Below are 17,611 nucleotides of genomic sequence, written 5' to 3' on the forward strand. Positions count from 1 at the left end.
AACCTTCACTCCAGTGGGTGGACTTCTGTGGTATAAGTGTTCTCCAGTCTGTGAGTCACCCACCCAGCAGTTATGGGATATGATTTTACTGTGATTGCTCCCCTCCTACCATCTCATTGTGGCTTCTCTTTTGTCTTTGGATGTGGGGTATCTTTTTTGGTGAGTTCCAGTGTCTTCCTGTCGATGATTGTCCAGCAGCTAGTTGTGATTCTGGTGTTCTCACAAGAGGGAGTGAGAGCACGTCCTTCTACTCCGCCATCTTGGTTCCTCCCGGGCAAAACTGTAGTTCTTAATTCATCCCAGAAGACAGCAAGCTGCTGGGGCAGCCAGTCATTTTCAGGGAAGAACAGCCTGGAAAGAAAAGCACTGCACCTTTTCAGATCAGGGCCAACAGTGAAAAGATGAGGATGAGACCTCACAGGAAGACTCACAAGAGACTTCAGTGTGAATAAGAAGTGCTGGTATATATATTCCTTCGGAAAAAAGTCCAGTGACCTAAGTGTCCCCAAGAGAAATGATCAATAATATGCTTATGAAAAATACAACAAATAGCCTGACTGAGCCAAAATACAATTTATGTATTTTTCACAGTAATTACTTGTTATTAGTACTAGTGGTATGCACATGTGTGTTCAACTGACCCTACCACAATGGTACACAAGTACACACAGAATTTGATGTACACCATGTGTACTTTTCTCAGTCCCAGTCCTTGATGGGTATGTTCATATAGTAGGTACTCAATAGAATTTGGGAATATTCCTCTACAATTTTATTCTCTAAAATAGATTGAAAACTACTTGAAGGACAATATATTTTCAGACTACATCAAGGGCTCCAACACATCAGTAAGAAAAAGATGAATAAGTAAAACAACAACAAGAAAAAACAAACAGGCAAAGGATATGGACCATTTCACAGAGCAGGAAATACTGATAAAATGTGAAAAGATGCTCAACCTCATTGATGACTGGGAATATGCAAGGCAAAATGAGGTATCATTTTTTGACTCATATTTGCAAAAAACTGTAATATTATCAAGACAGGTTCGTACACTGCTTGCAAAAGTACAAGCTGGTTGGGCTACTTCGGAGGGCTATTTGCCGGTATCTGTCTGCATCCTGAGTTTGAGGAATTCTCGAACTGTGCTGGAGTCAGTTCATACCAGCTTGCAAGAGCTAACAGTGTATATAACTCGTCCCAAATCCAAGTTCAGTAATGAATATTAGTAGTTTGAAATTGGCCATGGTGGGAGAACTCACACAATGGAAATAGGACAAATGCTACAAATTAGCCCCTACCTCCTTTTATGGGAGACTGGCTGTTAAACATTTATTGTACTCCAGTCTATTTGCCAGTGTCTAGAATCTAAAAAGCGTATAACCCATGATATAGCAATTCCTGTTTTCTAAGATATATTTGCACATGTATATTGGGAGGCATGTGCAAGTATATTCACTGCAGTATTGTTTGCCATGGGGAAAAACTGGAAACAACCTAAAAATCCATTGATAGGGAATTAAAGAAAAACAAAACCCAAACCTATTGTCTCTCTGTAATACTATGCAGCAGTTGAAATTAGTGAGGTAAATTTATATAAACTTTTGGGAGGAAAAACTTCTCTACCAACTTAGGTCTGACTGAGGGGAGTGCGATGCACATGAACTGACAACACACAAATTAACAGGAGAAAAATGTATTAATATTATGAATGCAGGACCACCCCATAGTACTCCCTGTACTACTCTAGAGTAGCTCCCAGAATAGTTAGGAGTAAAGGTTTATATACCAGGTTAATAGGAGGGGACGGGCTTTGGGCTTCAAAGGATGGAAGGTTCTGGTGAGATGTGTTTACACAATTTTGGGGGGATGTCCCGGTGCCCAAGGTCAGCCTCCCTAATTTGAGCCGTAAGGGTGATGGGGGGAGAGTGCTAGCAGCTGGCTCTAGTAGAGCTCTGTTCTGATCAGATAAGGGAAGTTCTAATGAGATTTCTTTCAGCATCTTCTGTAGTTCAGATGCTTCCACTTTGAAATATTCTCTATGTCAGTTTGGTGGGTTGTTGGTCTCTGTAGTACTAATTTAGAAAAGTTCCAAAACATGCTGTTGAGGGAAAAAAGCAATTTGCAGGATAATACATACAGTGTGATTGCACTTGTGTTACAGGAATACATAAAACAGTACTGTAAATATGGCCATATATGCAGGTAGGTAAAAATCATAAAAAAACCATGGAAGGAGATACACTCAAAGTGATCACAGAGGTTATTGCTGAGGAAGAAGAGGAAGAAGCCAGGATGGAGGGTATTGGTCATAGAGGACTTTAGCCTTAATTATAAGGTTTAAATGCTTCTCAAGGACAATGTATCCATGTATTATTTGCATAAAGTTAAAAGCAAACCAAAACAGCTCCTTGAAGACAGAAATGTCCATACACTTCCACCCAAAAGGCCAAGGTCCATGTTCTGAGCTCCCGGAATGGGAGGTACCCTCTTAACCCTGAAATATAATCAATCCCTCTTCCAGTGGCCTCGGCCTCTTGGGCAGCCCTATACTCCTCCCACAGGGCACCCTGGAAACTTTGTGGGATATCAGGCCTGATTAAGACCCTTAACAGTCCCTGAAAAAAGATTATGAGTCTCCTCCCTTCTTTGTACTTATAATTTAAAAAAACTGAAAAAAACAAAAAAACTATGAAAGCACAGAAATCCTACAAAAGTCCTGATTTTTCCTAAGACTATGGTGATACTTTTGACAGTTGAAACATTTTTAATCTCTCAAAAAACTTAGCTGGAAGCATGTACTTAATTCTGACTGACTGGGTGATTTAGCACCTGGCAAAATAAGGGTGAGAAATGGAACAAGTCACCAGCAATCTTCAGTCCTTTTCCAGGACAAGGATAAGATAAAATGGAAGGAAAGGATAAGAGTTTAAACCCTCGTCGTCTCCCCAAACCAGCTTCTTAACAAACCACAGTTAAGTGGCTTATTAATTGGCTAAGCTTCCAGGTACAAAACTAGGTGTAGTGTTCCATCTACAAAGAATGGCCCTGCTGTTATGCAGCAACCACTTCTCTCCGGGGGCTCATGCAGGTCAACAGGAACTAGCTGGGTCTCACCTCTGCAGCAGTGATTCTCCGGCTGCTTTCCCACAGGGGCTGCAAGTTGATTCTCCCAGGGTCAGGTCCCCCGTGAGGAGATTTCTCCAGCTCTTCAGGGAACTTCAGAATCAAATTCCCTTGGCTTTTTATTCAACAGCTCCCTATGTGTACAGGGAGAGGAAAGGGGACTGTTTGTTAAACTTTTGCCTTACTCTTCCCCATTTACTAAAGTTACATACATAAGCATAGATGCAAAGAAGGATCAGCTTTTTTCCATCTGTCTCAGCAAGGGAATTGGGTGGGTCTGATAACTTGCCCACTGGATACTCCTCTACTCGAATTATCTGGTTAGTTATTATTTACTTACTTATTATTTATTTTACTTACTTCCTGATACTGGGGGAAAAGATTTTTCTCTAAATTCCCTATAGACCATATTTAAAGTGGTGGTACACTAACCAGGAAATGGTTACATCTATGGTTTAATGGATCATACAGTAAGTAATTTATGAAGTGATTTGCTTTCTTCCACTTCAGAGGGGATCTGGGGAAAGGCACCTCCTTAGTCTATGAGGTCCAAAGCCAGGTGGACCTTCAGTGCCCAGAGGATTTGGCACCTCACCTCTAGCCCCTACCTGGGCCGGCCACTCCAGGTTAGGGTGGGGCTCCAGGGGACAGTGAATGTTACCTGGCCCATCTGCCTTTCTGGGCCATTCTTTGGCTGTTGGTTGACAGCAAATACAAACTCTCTGGGCAAAGTTCAGTTTTACAGAGTAACAACCTTCACCCCCGTTAAGTCGCCACAACTGAACTCTGCTTTGTGGGAAAGAGCAGGTAGGAATTAATTTTTTTTAAAGAACACTCATTCTGGGCTTCCTTGGTGGCACAGTGGTTAAGAATCCTGTTGCCAATGCAGGGGACATGGGTTCGAGCCCTGGTCTGGGAAGATCCCACATGCCGCGGAGCAACTAAGCCCATGCGCCACAACTACTAAGCCTGCGCTCTAGAGCCCGTGAGCCACAACTTCTGAGCCCACATACCACAACTACTGAAGCCCACGTGCCTAGAGCCCATGCTCCACAACAAGAGAAGCCACTGCAATGAGAAGCCTGCGCACCGCAATGAAGAGTAGCTCCTGCTCACCACAACTAGAGAAAGCCCGCGCGCAGCAACGAAGACCCAACGCAGCCAAAAAAACCCACTCATTCCTTCCTGCAAAGTGCTTGCGGGGCATGAACGTGAATCTCATGGGCTAACAAGACAAAGGTTGTTTTTAATTTCTCATTGCTTTTCCTTCCCTTTCCAGAATCTAGGCCCTGGGGATTCTCTTCAGGAGGCAGGTAAGCGACCCTTGAAAGAACAACAGACTTCACCTTCCTTCTCAATCGAGCCAGAATGGGCCCAGAGTTCCACCAGGCATGCTACAGTAACTGCTTGTGGCCTCACCTCCTCAGGGAGGGAGTAAGCCTTGGGGTTTGTTTAGTTGCACAGTCCTGCGTCTGTTAGCAGTCACAGATTCTCTGACTCCAGCCACGTTTAACTTTGATTGTCTTCCACAGGAACACAACTGCATTAGTCTCCCTTTTCTCAGCTCTCCATTTATGACAACTCATAACCTAGAACCTGAGCCCCAGATTGTGAGCCAGATAAGATTCGGAATTGTAAACATCCACAGGAGAAAAGGCAGGCCCCTTCCATGAAAAGGTGTGACCCTACCCATTCCTGGAAACGTGTTCCCTTTCCACCTCCAGATCCAAAAACATACCCCTCTATCTTCACGAGTTCACCTGATTTTAAAAAGCTTTGGCTTATAAACCTTTCCAGATGACTCCAGCCCCCTCTGACCTTTTTCTTTGCTGAAACTCTCATAGCAATTGTGTTTGTACCATTCAATTTAGCACTTAATTGACCACTGACCTGAAATGCTTGTAAACTGCTTCATGGTTACTGGTTTTAGCTTCCTAAGAAGACAGTTCCTAACAGTAGTAATAATGATAATAAAAATAGCAACAGCAAACATTTATATGTGCCAACTCTGTGCAGATATTATCCCAGGTGCTTTCTACATATTAACTCATTTTATTCTCCTAGTATGCCAACTGAGGTCGGTATTATTGTATTATCATCCCATTTTTACAAATGAAGAAACTGAGGCAAAGAGATGTTAAATAAGTTGCCCTAGTTTGCACAACTTGTAAATAAAAGAGCCAGGATTTGACCCGGGCAAAGAGCCCTTGGGTCTCTAAAAGATGTCTCTGAGACTATCTCCTAAATCCTATTTATCCTATAGTATCTAATCCTGTGAATTTGATTTATCAACCCTTAAAAAAAAAAAATCAGCCCTATTTTTCAGATGAGAAAACTAAACTCGCCTGAGGTCCCACAGCCAGGCCTGTGCAGAGCTGTGATTGAAACCTACATCTCTCTGACTCTAATGCTTTCTTTTTCCCTACTAAATGGAACCACTGGATTTGATTAATACTCAACTCAATCATCACACCTCTGATGCTCATTCATCTCATGCACAATTGTGGAGACTTTTGTAGGCAGGGGGAGGGGGAAGCATACAAAGATGATGAGATAAGGTCCCTCTCCTTAAGGAGTTCACAGCCATGGGGCGGGGGTAGGGGTGGGGGGAGACAGATGTGCAGACAAAGAGGTATACTAAAATGCTTAGGCGCTGTGATGGCAGTTGTGAAAGTTCAGCAGGCACAAAGGGATGAGAATGGAGTACTGAGGGATCCTTGTCTGTCACAGAGGGGAGTGAACTGAGACTTTTTATAATGTTTTTAATTCAAAGTTTTGTAACTAAAAAATATTTTGTGATAAACTCTGTTGACCAGAAAATTCAACTAAGAGCACCCTGAGTATACGGATTCATTAGGTTTCTGCTGTAAATAATAATCCTCTCCAAATCCACTACAAATTGTTGCTATTTTCTTGGCTGTCCCTGGCTCCATAAACCTTAGGGGATTGGTAGAGGTGGTGGCAGATTGCTTTCTGGGAATTCATGAAACTCCTGACACTGAATGAAAAATTCAGTGAATATGTGCATGTCTTTTTTCTGGGAAAGAGAAACCATAGCTTTCATTGGATTCTTTAAGACATAAAGTATCATCCAAAAGTTAAGGACCACTAAAATGATGCTTTGAAGGTATACTTGAACATATAACTATATCAACATACATATGGATATAGATATAGTATATGTGTGTGTATGTATGTATGTATATACCCCCTTACTTTGATGTGCCTAGAAAGTGTCTGGAAGGAAACACACCTTCCAGACTGTTAACAGCAACTACTTCAGGGGAGAGAGACTTTTTTTAAAAGCAAAAGGCAAGGAAGACTGATTCTATACAATTCTATACTGATTTAAAAATTAAATAATCTTTAATAATTTTTAATGAGCACGTGTTACTTTTTTTTTTTTTTTGGCTGCACCATGCGGCTTATGGGATCTTAGTTTCCTGACCAGGGATTGAACCTGTGCCCCTTGCAGTGGAAGCATGGAGTCCTAACCACTGGACAGCCAGGGAATTCCCAACATGTGTTACTTTTATAATTAAAATGTAAAAAAAAAAAAAATCTGACTTCTCTTCTACTGCACTGTGGGTAGACCATGTTGAGAAAACCGTAACAGTGAGGAAGTGGCTGCTACAGAATTCACTATAGACATTATTATAATGAATTAATGAACAAGAGTTATGTTGTATTTAGTAAGCTTGGGTCATGGTTGTCCAGCAAGGATAAGGATAATCTGCTGCCTGTCTGGGTACTGTGGACAGCCAGGAAGCCCCATGTGGCAGCAGACTCATCTTGCACATTGTCCTAGAGATGGGTGGCATTGAGTGAAGCCAAGGTAATAAGAAATAGCATCAGGCTCTACAAAGGACATTAGCAGCCTCAGCACAGAGACAGGTCTAATGTGGATGCAGGTTGCAAGTGACACTGGACCTCACAGCCCTCAAGGTCATATCTCCAAACAAAAATCATCACTGGAAAAATTATCATCATCTAAACACAATGAGCTAGGACATAGGTATTTTCTACAAGCACATTTTATTCTTTTGGTGAGTCTGGCAGGTAGAACATAGAGATAGAAGACAGTACCCTAAGGTCTCTTCCTGACGACGGCCTTGTACAAGTCCTCTGCCCTGTCTCTCCAGATGTTTCCCCATTTTGACAAGATGATAAAATAGCTTCTACAAAAGCCTCCAAATCGGTCATTCTGAGATCAGTGCCAAATTTTAGCCATGGTTCTAAAAATAGCCAGAATATGAATCATATAAAATTCCCAAATTTATTTTTATTTCTTTAATGTAAAAACAGTATAATAGAAGCATTAAGGATTTTAACTATTTTCATTATTCAGCCTAAATTCCTTTAAACTAGTAGTTTAATCTCTTATTCCACTGTGCAATCAAACCTATATTTCCCCCCTTCCCATTTCTCCCCCACCTCCATCCTGTAAATCAACAGAACTTGAAACCCTAACACTAGCAAGAAACAGAAAACTAGCCAAGAGCAGGTAAGAGAGAAACAAAAGGCCTACTTACAGTGCTTGGTGAGTAAAAGATGTAAATACCCGTATTTTACTATCTTCTCATGTACAGGCTTAGTATTTTATTCTGATAATATATGTACTAAACTTGTGAATTATGTTGGTTGGCACCATTTATCTGACAGGAAACAGGCCGAGGCAGGTTCCTTTGCAACATAAGCTAGTGAGCACGGCATGTAGTTGTGATGTGGTAAGAGACGTTTATGGCCGTCCCCAGATAAGGGAGAACTGACTGCACTTAGATAAAAATTGTTATTTCTCAAATTTTGAGGTAAAAAACTGTACACTTTGCAACTAGAGTTAAATGCAAACTAATTATGTTCTATTTACGTTTTCCCTTCTGCTGGCTAAATCACCATCTAAAATATTTGAAAACCTTGGCTGGGAAGTTGGACAGTTAAGAATTATAAGGTGGCAACTGTCTCACAAAGGCCCATCTTTTCCAGCATCCTGTTCTTTTAGAAAAGTATCAAACCATTTCTGATCTGACTCCAGAAGGCCTCCTTCTATATCCTTGTCCCTTCACTGGTCTAGATATTTATTGTGTACTTCAGAAAACAATATTTTCTAACATCTGTTTAACATTTATTTTCCTTTAATTTCTATTATATTCTGTTTTCCAAATTTTCACTCAGGTCTAAAAAAAGAACTTCAATAATTACTAGCTTGACACAATGTCAGCTATTTAAGATTTCAGATACTCAATGTGATCGTTTGCTTTTCACCACCTGCTTGCACTTGGGAAAGACTAAGTTAAACTAAACTTTAAAATGCTGCAATTCCTTTTGAATCATCGTTAAAGCAAGACTGGGGGAAGAGAGGTTATATAAAGGAAAGAGGAGGCTATAATAGTCGAATTTAAGCCTCCACTGATGAAGCTGATAGGAACCAGAGCTTCCAAGAAAAGGCAGTCCTGAGAATAAGGCCAAATCCTTTGCTCCCTATCAACATGAAACTGCTAAACTCTGGAGATTCTTTCTGACTTTATTTTGAAAGCAACATTTGGCTTGTCTGTACTGTTTCTAAACAGACTGAAGTTACAGTGCTTATGGTTTAAGCAGGGACAATTTCTACAAGGCCCAATTCAGGCTGAGGATTATTTTTATTTTGCTCCACATTTCCTGAACTCAAAATAAAGTGGTTTTAACCTAGGGTTATAGAGGTAGGAAACCTAGTGGGGTCTGCTGGGACCCTTATGCCAGTTTTCTCCTTTCCTGGTCCTTTCTCCATGCTTGCCCCATCCCCAGGAAGATGTCCTAGTATAAGTAAGTGCCCTTTGCAAAAATTTACAAAAATAGGTCAGTACCAGAAAATACAAAAAGCAGATAATATCCAATAGGCAAGAAAGGGAATAACTTAGTCACATACTTTCTTAGAGGTAATACAAACTGATATTAACCTTTTTGGAGAGCAATTTGTAATGTTTATCAAAGTCTTAAAAACTGTGTGCTCTGTACATCAACTATACCTCAATAATAATAATGATGGGTCATTTAACTCTTCTTAGTGAGTACTATATTTTCACAATAGACTATAATAAACATAATACTCCCTTGGCAATCAGAAAGTAAAAAATCACCAGTAAACATAAAACACATGCAAACACACCCTGTCTGAAACCACTTGCATTCAAAAGTGTTTAGTGTTAAATATGGGGCCCACCTTCAGCAACCAGTTTCTTTTATTATCATTATTCTGAAAAATTCAGTACGCATTCACAGTTTTACCAATGACCTAGGGTTTGGGGATATAATAAAAAAGCCCATGTCCACTTTTGTGGCTATTACTTTCACAGAATGACCTAAATAGAGCTTCAAACCACAACAATGATGCCCTCTCCCTGTGGGCCCATGGACTGTTCCTTCAGGCCTCCACAGACTTTCATTGGAAATGTGACTCAATACTAACATGGTAGCTACAGTTCTTCCTTTCAGTGACATCTGGAATCCCATTATCTGATGAGATATTCTTTTCCTCCATTTTACAGCAGGAGACATTATCTAAATTCTCCTGGATCACGTGACAGTAGCCCTGAGAACAGAAAGCAAGTTTTAATAGTTCTTTCGCCAAACCACGCACCTTTTCTGAATCTATTTACCATACTGTTTCAAGATGTTTTCTGAAGGGTCCACAGGGGCTACATTTAAAACTTTCTGGTTATTGTCTGCTAACTGCTGGGATGGTTTTAATCAGGGAGGAAGCCAAATTTTCTGCTTGGGTTTTGGAAAAGCTCCTAAAATGTCTTTAAACTGATTTAGGAGAAAATGCTTAACAGAAGAGGAATTATTACTGCCCTGGAATAAACTCATTAGAACTGACATATGCTGTAACCACATACCAAGAGCACTACATTTTGGGGACACATTACATCCCAAAGGCAACTGAAGTTTCTAAATGTTATCAGTGTCAGATGACAAAACCTGTTCAACAAGGACCATAGCCTCAATGTACTAGTTGACATTTCCTCCTCTTAGAATATTCTTGGTGTTTGGTATAACTTCTCTACCAGGACCTAGTTTGTTTGTTTATTTATTTATTGGGTACGTTGGGTGTTTGTTGCTGCACGCGGGCTTTCTCTAGTTGCGGCGAGCGGGGACTATTCTTTGTTGCAGTGCACAGGCTTCTCATTGCAGTGGCTTCTCTTTGTTGCAGAGCAAGGGCTCTAGGGGCACGGGCTTCAGTAGCTGTGGCTCACAGGCTCAGTAGTTGTGGCTCGCGGGCTCTAGAGCACAGGCTCAGTAGTTGTGGCACACGGGCTTAGTTGCTCCACGGCATGTGGGATCTTCCCGGACCAGGGCTTGAACCCGTGTCCCCCACGTTGGCAGGCAGATCCTTAACCACCGCACCACCAGGGAATTCCCAGGACCTAGTTTTTATGCTAGTTTTCTTGAAGAAATTGTCTTGAAGAAGTTTTATTTGATGACTTAGGTAAAATTTTCTGAGGTAAAGACCTCACATCACTTCAAGAGACATTTTCCCTTCCCACCATCCTGACTTGAGATAAGTGAAGGGAGACCCTTTATGATGAGGCCAATTTAGTTCTAGGTTCCAGAAAAGCCCAAGTTTCTCAGTAGCTCAGATCAAACCAGACCCCCCAAGATTTAAGCAGAACTAATACAAATGCCTCAATCAGTTCCAGAAGCATCTCATGTCTTACTAAGGTCAGTAAACCTCTTCTAGGTTAGGCAGGCTCCTCTAGGCCTCAGCTCAGGCCATATTCGGTCAGCCTTGACCAAATTTATACATGATTTATCATGTATATAATCCTACCCAGGAATAAGCCACCATAGCAAGGGTTTCTAAAGCTGATCCCACCCCAGTCCTACTGAATCCAAGTCTCTGTGGATAAGGTCCTTAAGGCCTTTTTTTTAAAAAAATGCTTTTATGAGTGCCTCTGTATGCTGAAGTATAAGAACGTCTGCAGTAGATCAACTATAAGAGTAAATGAAAGGAAGAGAGAAAGAAATCGTAGCAAGCTGAGGCAGGCAAGATTTGAACTTGAGGATTTAATACTATTGGGGGAATAAGATTTTTTTTTTTAAAAAGCAGGTCCCTGGGGAGGGATCATGAACACCTTTGCTTCAACAGCTCCATCTTCAGCTAGGCTGGCTGCATCAGTGTGCTGATACTTTCTTCTACCTCCGAGAGCTTCTTCAGGACTTGGGTGACCTTGACCTCATCAAACTCCAAACACAGAAATTCAGATTCCTGGAAAATATAAAAGGATATTTTAGACAAGACCCTCAAGATAGCCAAGGCTCTGGATCTGGTGTGACCTAGCTCCAAAGCCCAGGGCCCCTACCCAGCAAGCCTGACTCGGGCCTCAATACCTAAATGATATTTTATCCACACAACACCCTAAATGAAACTACTTCTATGAGGTGTTTCATAAATGCTAAAGAGGTATACAAATGTCTGGTGTTCTCTTTAAGAGGCACATGAGAAGCTCTTCTTGTCTGTCATCACATTAATCCCATAATAATTTTTAAGGTAAGTACTTAAGTATTGCTGTTTTATAGATGATGACTCTGAGACACAGGGAGGTTAACCTGTATCACAAAATCAGAAAAAGGCAGAGTCAGATTGTGAACTCCCAGCTCTGGCTGACTCCAAAGTCCATGCTGTCTCCATAGCACCCTGTAATAAAAACAATGGAAGGAGGATTTAGATTGGCTCTGTGTTTGCCTCGGAATTGGGCTACCTTGGATTTAGTGGTTATACTAGAAATTGTGACAAGCTGTGAACAAGTTGCTTGGGAAACATCAACCAGATAATTGAAAGATAACCAGATCTTGAAACAGCCTTAAACATTTATGAGGCCTTTCCACTTGCCACAAGCCAACTCTCCCAAGATTTCCCTCAAAAACATTCCTCTCAATAACTGTTAGGATCAATCAACCCCAAATTAGGTAGAAATCAAAGAAAAGGGCCTTTGAAGTGTGGTGACAGAAATTTCATGTAACACTGGACAAATGCTAGGTCCACACTGTCTTGAGAGACAAGGGAAAAGTATAGGATTTTAAGAGTGACCATATTCAAGATCCCAAAGAACAATAACCATGTAATTTTAGAGCAGTATGAATTTTTAGAGACCATATAACCCAACTACCTTGTTTTTCAGGTTATGAAATTGAGGCCCCAGGCATGTTAAATGACATGCCTATTATCCCTGTTTGTTGATGGCACAGTCACCAGATCAATGTTCTTTTCTCTATATTTTCCTTTCTAAATACATGGCATTCCCCACCCCCATTCAAAGTGGCAGGCAAAGGAAGACCAATAAGCATCTTCAGAGGGAGGGAGTCACTCTGTCATCAGCTAGAAGAACCTTCAGGATCTGACTTTGTAAAAGTACCTTTGCTGTTGGTGAGCTGCTGTGCTGTGTCTATACTGATGGCACTGAACATCACCCAGGAGAAACAAGTACAGAGGGGGAAGAAGGGGCCTCTCAGATGAGAGTCTTTCAAAGGGAGGAAAGGCAGCTTTCCCTGGCTACAAGGAACTTTTTCCTCAAACATGTATTTAAATAGGAAAGGGTATACTATAGTCTCATATGTGAGCTTAGAAACTGCCAGGTTTTCATTTAGTCAAAAGCAAAAACCAATTAAAAAAAAGAAAGATGCTCCTGTGTTTGAGCTACAGGCAGGGTTATCTCCTTTTGGAAATAAGAGCAAATGTATGGCAAATTAGGTACTTCACTTGGCTAAATTAAGAACAGGTCTCAGATTTGAAAGCCTCTTATTCTTCATTCAGTTTTATTGAGCTCTTTAGCCCAACTTTAAAACATTTAAAAATATTTGGCCTTTGGAACAATGGTCTAGAAACTAATAATTACCAGAGTCTAACATATATATTTAGGAAACTGGCAGAAAAGATGATGTAATCCATGTTTCACCTCAGTGAGATAAAGTCAGTTACAATAATAAATCACCTCGATTTCCATTTATATGGGAAAAGCCTATCAAGGACAATGTGCATAGAGATAGGAAAACCTGAGCAAAGTTTATTAATAAATAGCCAGGATCTTTTTTGACTGAAGGTCATTAATTTGTTATAAGTTTCAGTATTCAAATTATCTTTGATTGGACCTCTAAGTATTAATGAAGCTTGGTTTACTTTTAAGGGGAATCAAATACTAGAGAGAAAAAGCAGGCTAAACAGAGTCCAAAGTTAAACAAATATTTTCCACACACTCCCAACCTTCAACTCTCTCCCCTGGAAACAATGCACACTAACAGTCTTAGAAAGACACATGTAACCATACATTACTCTTGAAGAAACAGTTTACCTGAAACTATATTATCAAGGCCTAGCTTCATCTAGTTATGTCATCGAAATATTTTATCAGGGGCTTCCCTGGTGGTGCAGTGGTTGAGAGTCCGCCTGCCGATGTAGGGGACACGGGTTCGTGCCCCGGTCCGGGAAGATCCCACATGTCGCGGAGCGGCTGGGCCCGTGAGCAATGGCCGCTGAGCCTGCGTGTCCGGAGCCTGTGCTCCACAACGGGAGAGGCCACAACAGTGAGAGAGGCCCGCGTACCGCCAAAAAAAAAAATATATATATATATATTTTATCAGGAATTCAGGGGCCTTTAAACTGGGGCTTAACACATGGAGCTTTGTTCAAATTTTGCATTTGGCTGGGGTGCCCTACAGAAAATACATCTAAAACACTTGAAAATATCTTTAGAAATGCAGGTGATGCTTTTCAAGCCAGACGCAGAAAGTACAAGAGCAATCTGAAACACTTGATTTTTTTCTCAAAGTCATCCATCTTGATCTGGTCATACTGAGCGATGATAAGACTAAATTCCTGTACTTAAATATCTGAGTCAAGAGTTAGAACCTGCTTCTTAGCAGAGTTCAGATACATCATGGGATAGAGCCAGAAAATGGTTATCAGGTGAATAAGCAGGTGCATCATTATTAAGAATATGTACTTTGTGATCACAGTGAGTATGGCAGTGTACTAAATTCAAGGGTTTAAGTAACTATTCCAAATTAGAAAAGAAAGCAAAGGTAAAATATTCAAATATTCTTTCCAAGTACAAAAGCTAAACATTCATAAAATCCTAAGAAGAGACCTTTGAGAGGCCACCCTCTCCAAACTAACAACAAAAAAAACCTAGCTAGCTTTTAATGACTTCTAGAGAAGGACATCTTACATGTTCCTAAGGAACTCCTTTCCCAGGTAACCACTCTGACATTCTTCAGGAAACTCTTACTTGTCAAACCTAAATCTTTAATGTTTTAGCTTAAACTCATTTCCCAACAGGGTCAGAGAGTATAATTGATTATTATTTTATATAAAATTTGAAGGCTGTTATTAAGCAAATGTTTGGTTTCTCCATCTACATACTATTAAATAACCTCTCTGTGTGTACTGTCCATTTAAATGACTTCCTTATCTAGGTCCAGAAGCATACCCTGACCAATTCTTTGGCAAAACAATACTACAGTGACAAAATGCTAAAGATAGAAAATAAAAAGGACTATGACTTAATAAATACCTAAATAGAACCATTTAGAATAAACTGAACATAAGAAAAAATAGAAATCTTATAGCCTATCTTCTGTATTATTTCCCATGCAAAGTTTCCATAAAGCTTTATCCCCAAATTATTGGTCATATTTAGCATTAGAATACAACTTTGGCAAATTCTAACATGTTGTGGCCTCTTAAAAATTCTAAAGTTGGGGGATGGAGGATGAGAGTGCGAAAGGATGCCTTAGGATCTTGCGAACCAATACTGATTCAGAAGGCCACATACAGGTGACCAGCTTTCATAAGGCTATTCCAATTCTTCTTTTGGCTTCATTTATTGACACAAAGGGACTCTTGGCTGAGCACAAACTTTTAGCCATGAAGCCTATCCCTCTGTTTGGGCTGTCCTTTCCTAAACTTAAATTAACCCTCTGAGCTGCAGCTCCGCCACTCTGTGTCTTCTGGAGAGAGGAAGAGAATGTATGGCAAAGGTCAAAATAGGCAATAGTGTCCTGAAGATAAATTACATAATAAATAAGATACCCAAAGGCTTTGAACATTGCCCACAAGAAAAGTTTAAAACAGCTTCATGAGTAAATCTGTGTTCACCACTCAATCCTGTACTTCCTGCAGCTTTCTCAGAATTATACCAATACTGCTCCCTAACTCTTTCAGGAGACCTCAAAATAGCTTCTCTGTGGCAAAGAATCCTCCAAGTTACTTCAAAAGGGACCACTTATCCAAAATTAAAATGTTATAGTTCCCTGAAAACTGTGCTGATTATTCTCCACTTGTCTTTTCATAGCCATTCTCCACCTTTCTCTGCCTTGTTCCAGGTCCTATAAGATTGTCATTCCTTTGTTCTCTGGCTTACAGTTGGGTTCTGACAAGAGAAGACAGAGGTCAGGACATTTATTCTCTTACCCCCAACTCCTTCTCCTCTGCCATTTCCAGTATTTTCTATGTAAGGGTATCATTTCTTTATTTCCTACTTTACTTCTGGCCTCAATCACTATTTCAGTATAAACAGGAGTTTCTTCAGACTGTGAAAGTACATAATCACCAAATACAAACTCCAAAGATGAGCACAGCAAGAATTTTTATCATGACTAAGTTGGCAGAAAGGCTGCTCTCTAAGTGATAAATATGATAGTATGAACCAGAACCAGTATTTAATTTTTTCTATCATCATTTGATATTAAAATTATAACAGCATTTTGATATTAAAAAAGAAGAAAAAGAATAATAGTAACAACAACCGTGTGAGATGACATTTCATGAAGAATTTGCATCAAGGGTCTTGATACCAGACACATGGCCTCATCTCTACAACCTGTTCTTATACCCTATATCTGAAGCAATGGATAGCTTATGCTGTAGCTTAAAACAATACTTTCCAAAAGAAAACTTGTGATTTATAATGTTTTTTAATCTTTCAACGAACATTTTTAGCAATACATAATTACAACCAATGGTCCTTACTCAGGCCATTTTTAATCCTGAGGAAATCCTCATTTCAAATATAATAGCTGACAAGTCCTACATCTACTGGGTAAAAAGCATGATAAAGCAATTTTCCAAAAGGGAAAAAAAAATTATACTGTAAATCACGAAGCAAATTATGCTACTGAAGATCAGAAAATACTAAAATCAGACTCTTTTGGAAGCTACGACTGAAACTTAATGACCAAGCAACTAAATTAAAATGATTCACCCCAAAACTCAACAGATGTCCATAATGTGCTAAGACCATATGTGGGACTAAGACATGGTACTTTCAGAGCTGGAGCAGCTTCTAGAGGAAGTATTTATCCATATTCCTGCAATCTCCTAGAAGAAGAGAGAGTATTACCAGTGTAGTATAAAAGCATTAACCATCACTGGATAACAATTACTGAGTTTTCTGGTGATGTCATTCAGGCATTTCAAAACACTTTTGTGAGAACAACCTGACAATAGGAGTTTAAAGTGCTTAAAAAAATTAAAAAGTCCCCACTCTCACAAATTCTTATTACATTAAAAGATAAACTTTATGAGAAAACATGAATTTTTAATCAGCTAACTAGAAACTCAAGGGAGAAAACAGACATTAGGTATCCAGGGAGTTTCAGATCTACCACAGATATAAGTTACTGCTAAACAAATCTAAGGCACCTAACTTCAACTTTCCAAGTGGCGCACACAGGTTTTATATAAAGTGGCAAAATTTTTAAATAAAATAACATCAGATTTTCATTATTCAGAAACCTATTATCTGGGTCTCTGCTGCTTGACTTCCTCCTCCTTTTTGGTCCATCTTTTAAGTATTTCTACAAGATGGGAAAAGGAAGTGAAATTTAAACTGGTTAGTATGACTAAATCACAGCAGCTCTGCAAAAAGTTTTATAGAAAAGGAAATTAGAGGAACTTTAACTGTGACTTCACATAACTACTTTTGAAAATCATACCCATATGGTAGCAATTTAAGCCAGAAAGTTCTTCTTATCCCAAATATTTCCCTTCCTTTAGTAACCAGGACTACTGTTCTCAGCCTAGATAATGTCTTTAAAACAGAAATACTCCCAGGAGAGGTAATACAAAAAAGTCATTAACAGCTTTCTACAACTTAAATCAAGAGATTTATTTTCCTCCAGAAAGGATGAACCCAAGTAGCCTGCCCTAAATCATAGGGGTACCTACTATTAAGAGGGACTGGGGGAAATGGGATGAATAGGTAGGGCATAAAACATAAAAGTAGGAAAATACCAAAGGCAAATCCTTCTCCTTATCACATAACCCATATCAGATGCACAGATCCATAGATGAAGTATCTTAAGCTAGTCAGATCCCAGATCCATACTCTCCGTGCCTTTCTAATCACCTGATCACCCGGGTCACTAGGCACCAGGAAAACCTAGTGAACCTTATAAAGGGGCATTAGCAAGACAATCTCAATGAAATCCAAAGGCTGAATTTACACACACA

General features: G+C 39.9%; 1 protein-coding gene and 1 long non-coding RNA gene across 3 annotated transcripts in view; one reads left to right on the forward strand and one right to left on the reverse strand.

Annotated features, from left to right (window-relative positions):
- The window catches only part of LOC111186499 (uncharacterized), a 48,270-nt gene that overhangs the window by 19,034 nt on the left and 11,625 nt on the right, over positions 1 to 17,611 (forward strand). Inside the window, exon 2 of the long non-coding RNA XR_002647862.3 lies at positions 4,406 to 4,439. This is a non-coding gene — a long non-coding RNA (uncharacterized LOC111186499). The remainder of the gene's footprint in view (positions 1 to 4,405; positions 4,440 to 17,611) is intronic.
- COMMD1 (copper metabolism domain containing 1) overlaps positions 11,151 to 17,611 on the reverse strand; it is a 154,183-nt gene continuing 147,722 nt past the window's right edge. For both annotated transcript variants that reach the window (XM_022597178.2, XM_022597179.2), the window contains one exon: positions 11,151 to 11,371. In XM_022597178.2, coding sequence (XP_022452886.1) covers positions 11,317 to 11,371 — 55 coding nt within the window. In that variant the 3' untranslated portion in view covers positions 11,151 to 11,316. The remainder of the gene's footprint in view (positions 11,372 to 17,611) is intronic.

The sequence above is a fragment of the Delphinapterus leucas genome, chromosome 13 (genome assembly GCF_059928025.1).
Source record: "Delphinapterus leucas isolate spDelLeu-1000000601 "Yukka" chromosome 13, BTC_Dleu_Yukka2, whole genome shotgun sequence".
In the NCBI taxonomy this organism is placed as follows: domain Eukaryota; kingdom Metazoa; phylum Chordata; class Mammalia; order Artiodactyla; family Monodontidae; genus Delphinapterus; species Delphinapterus leucas.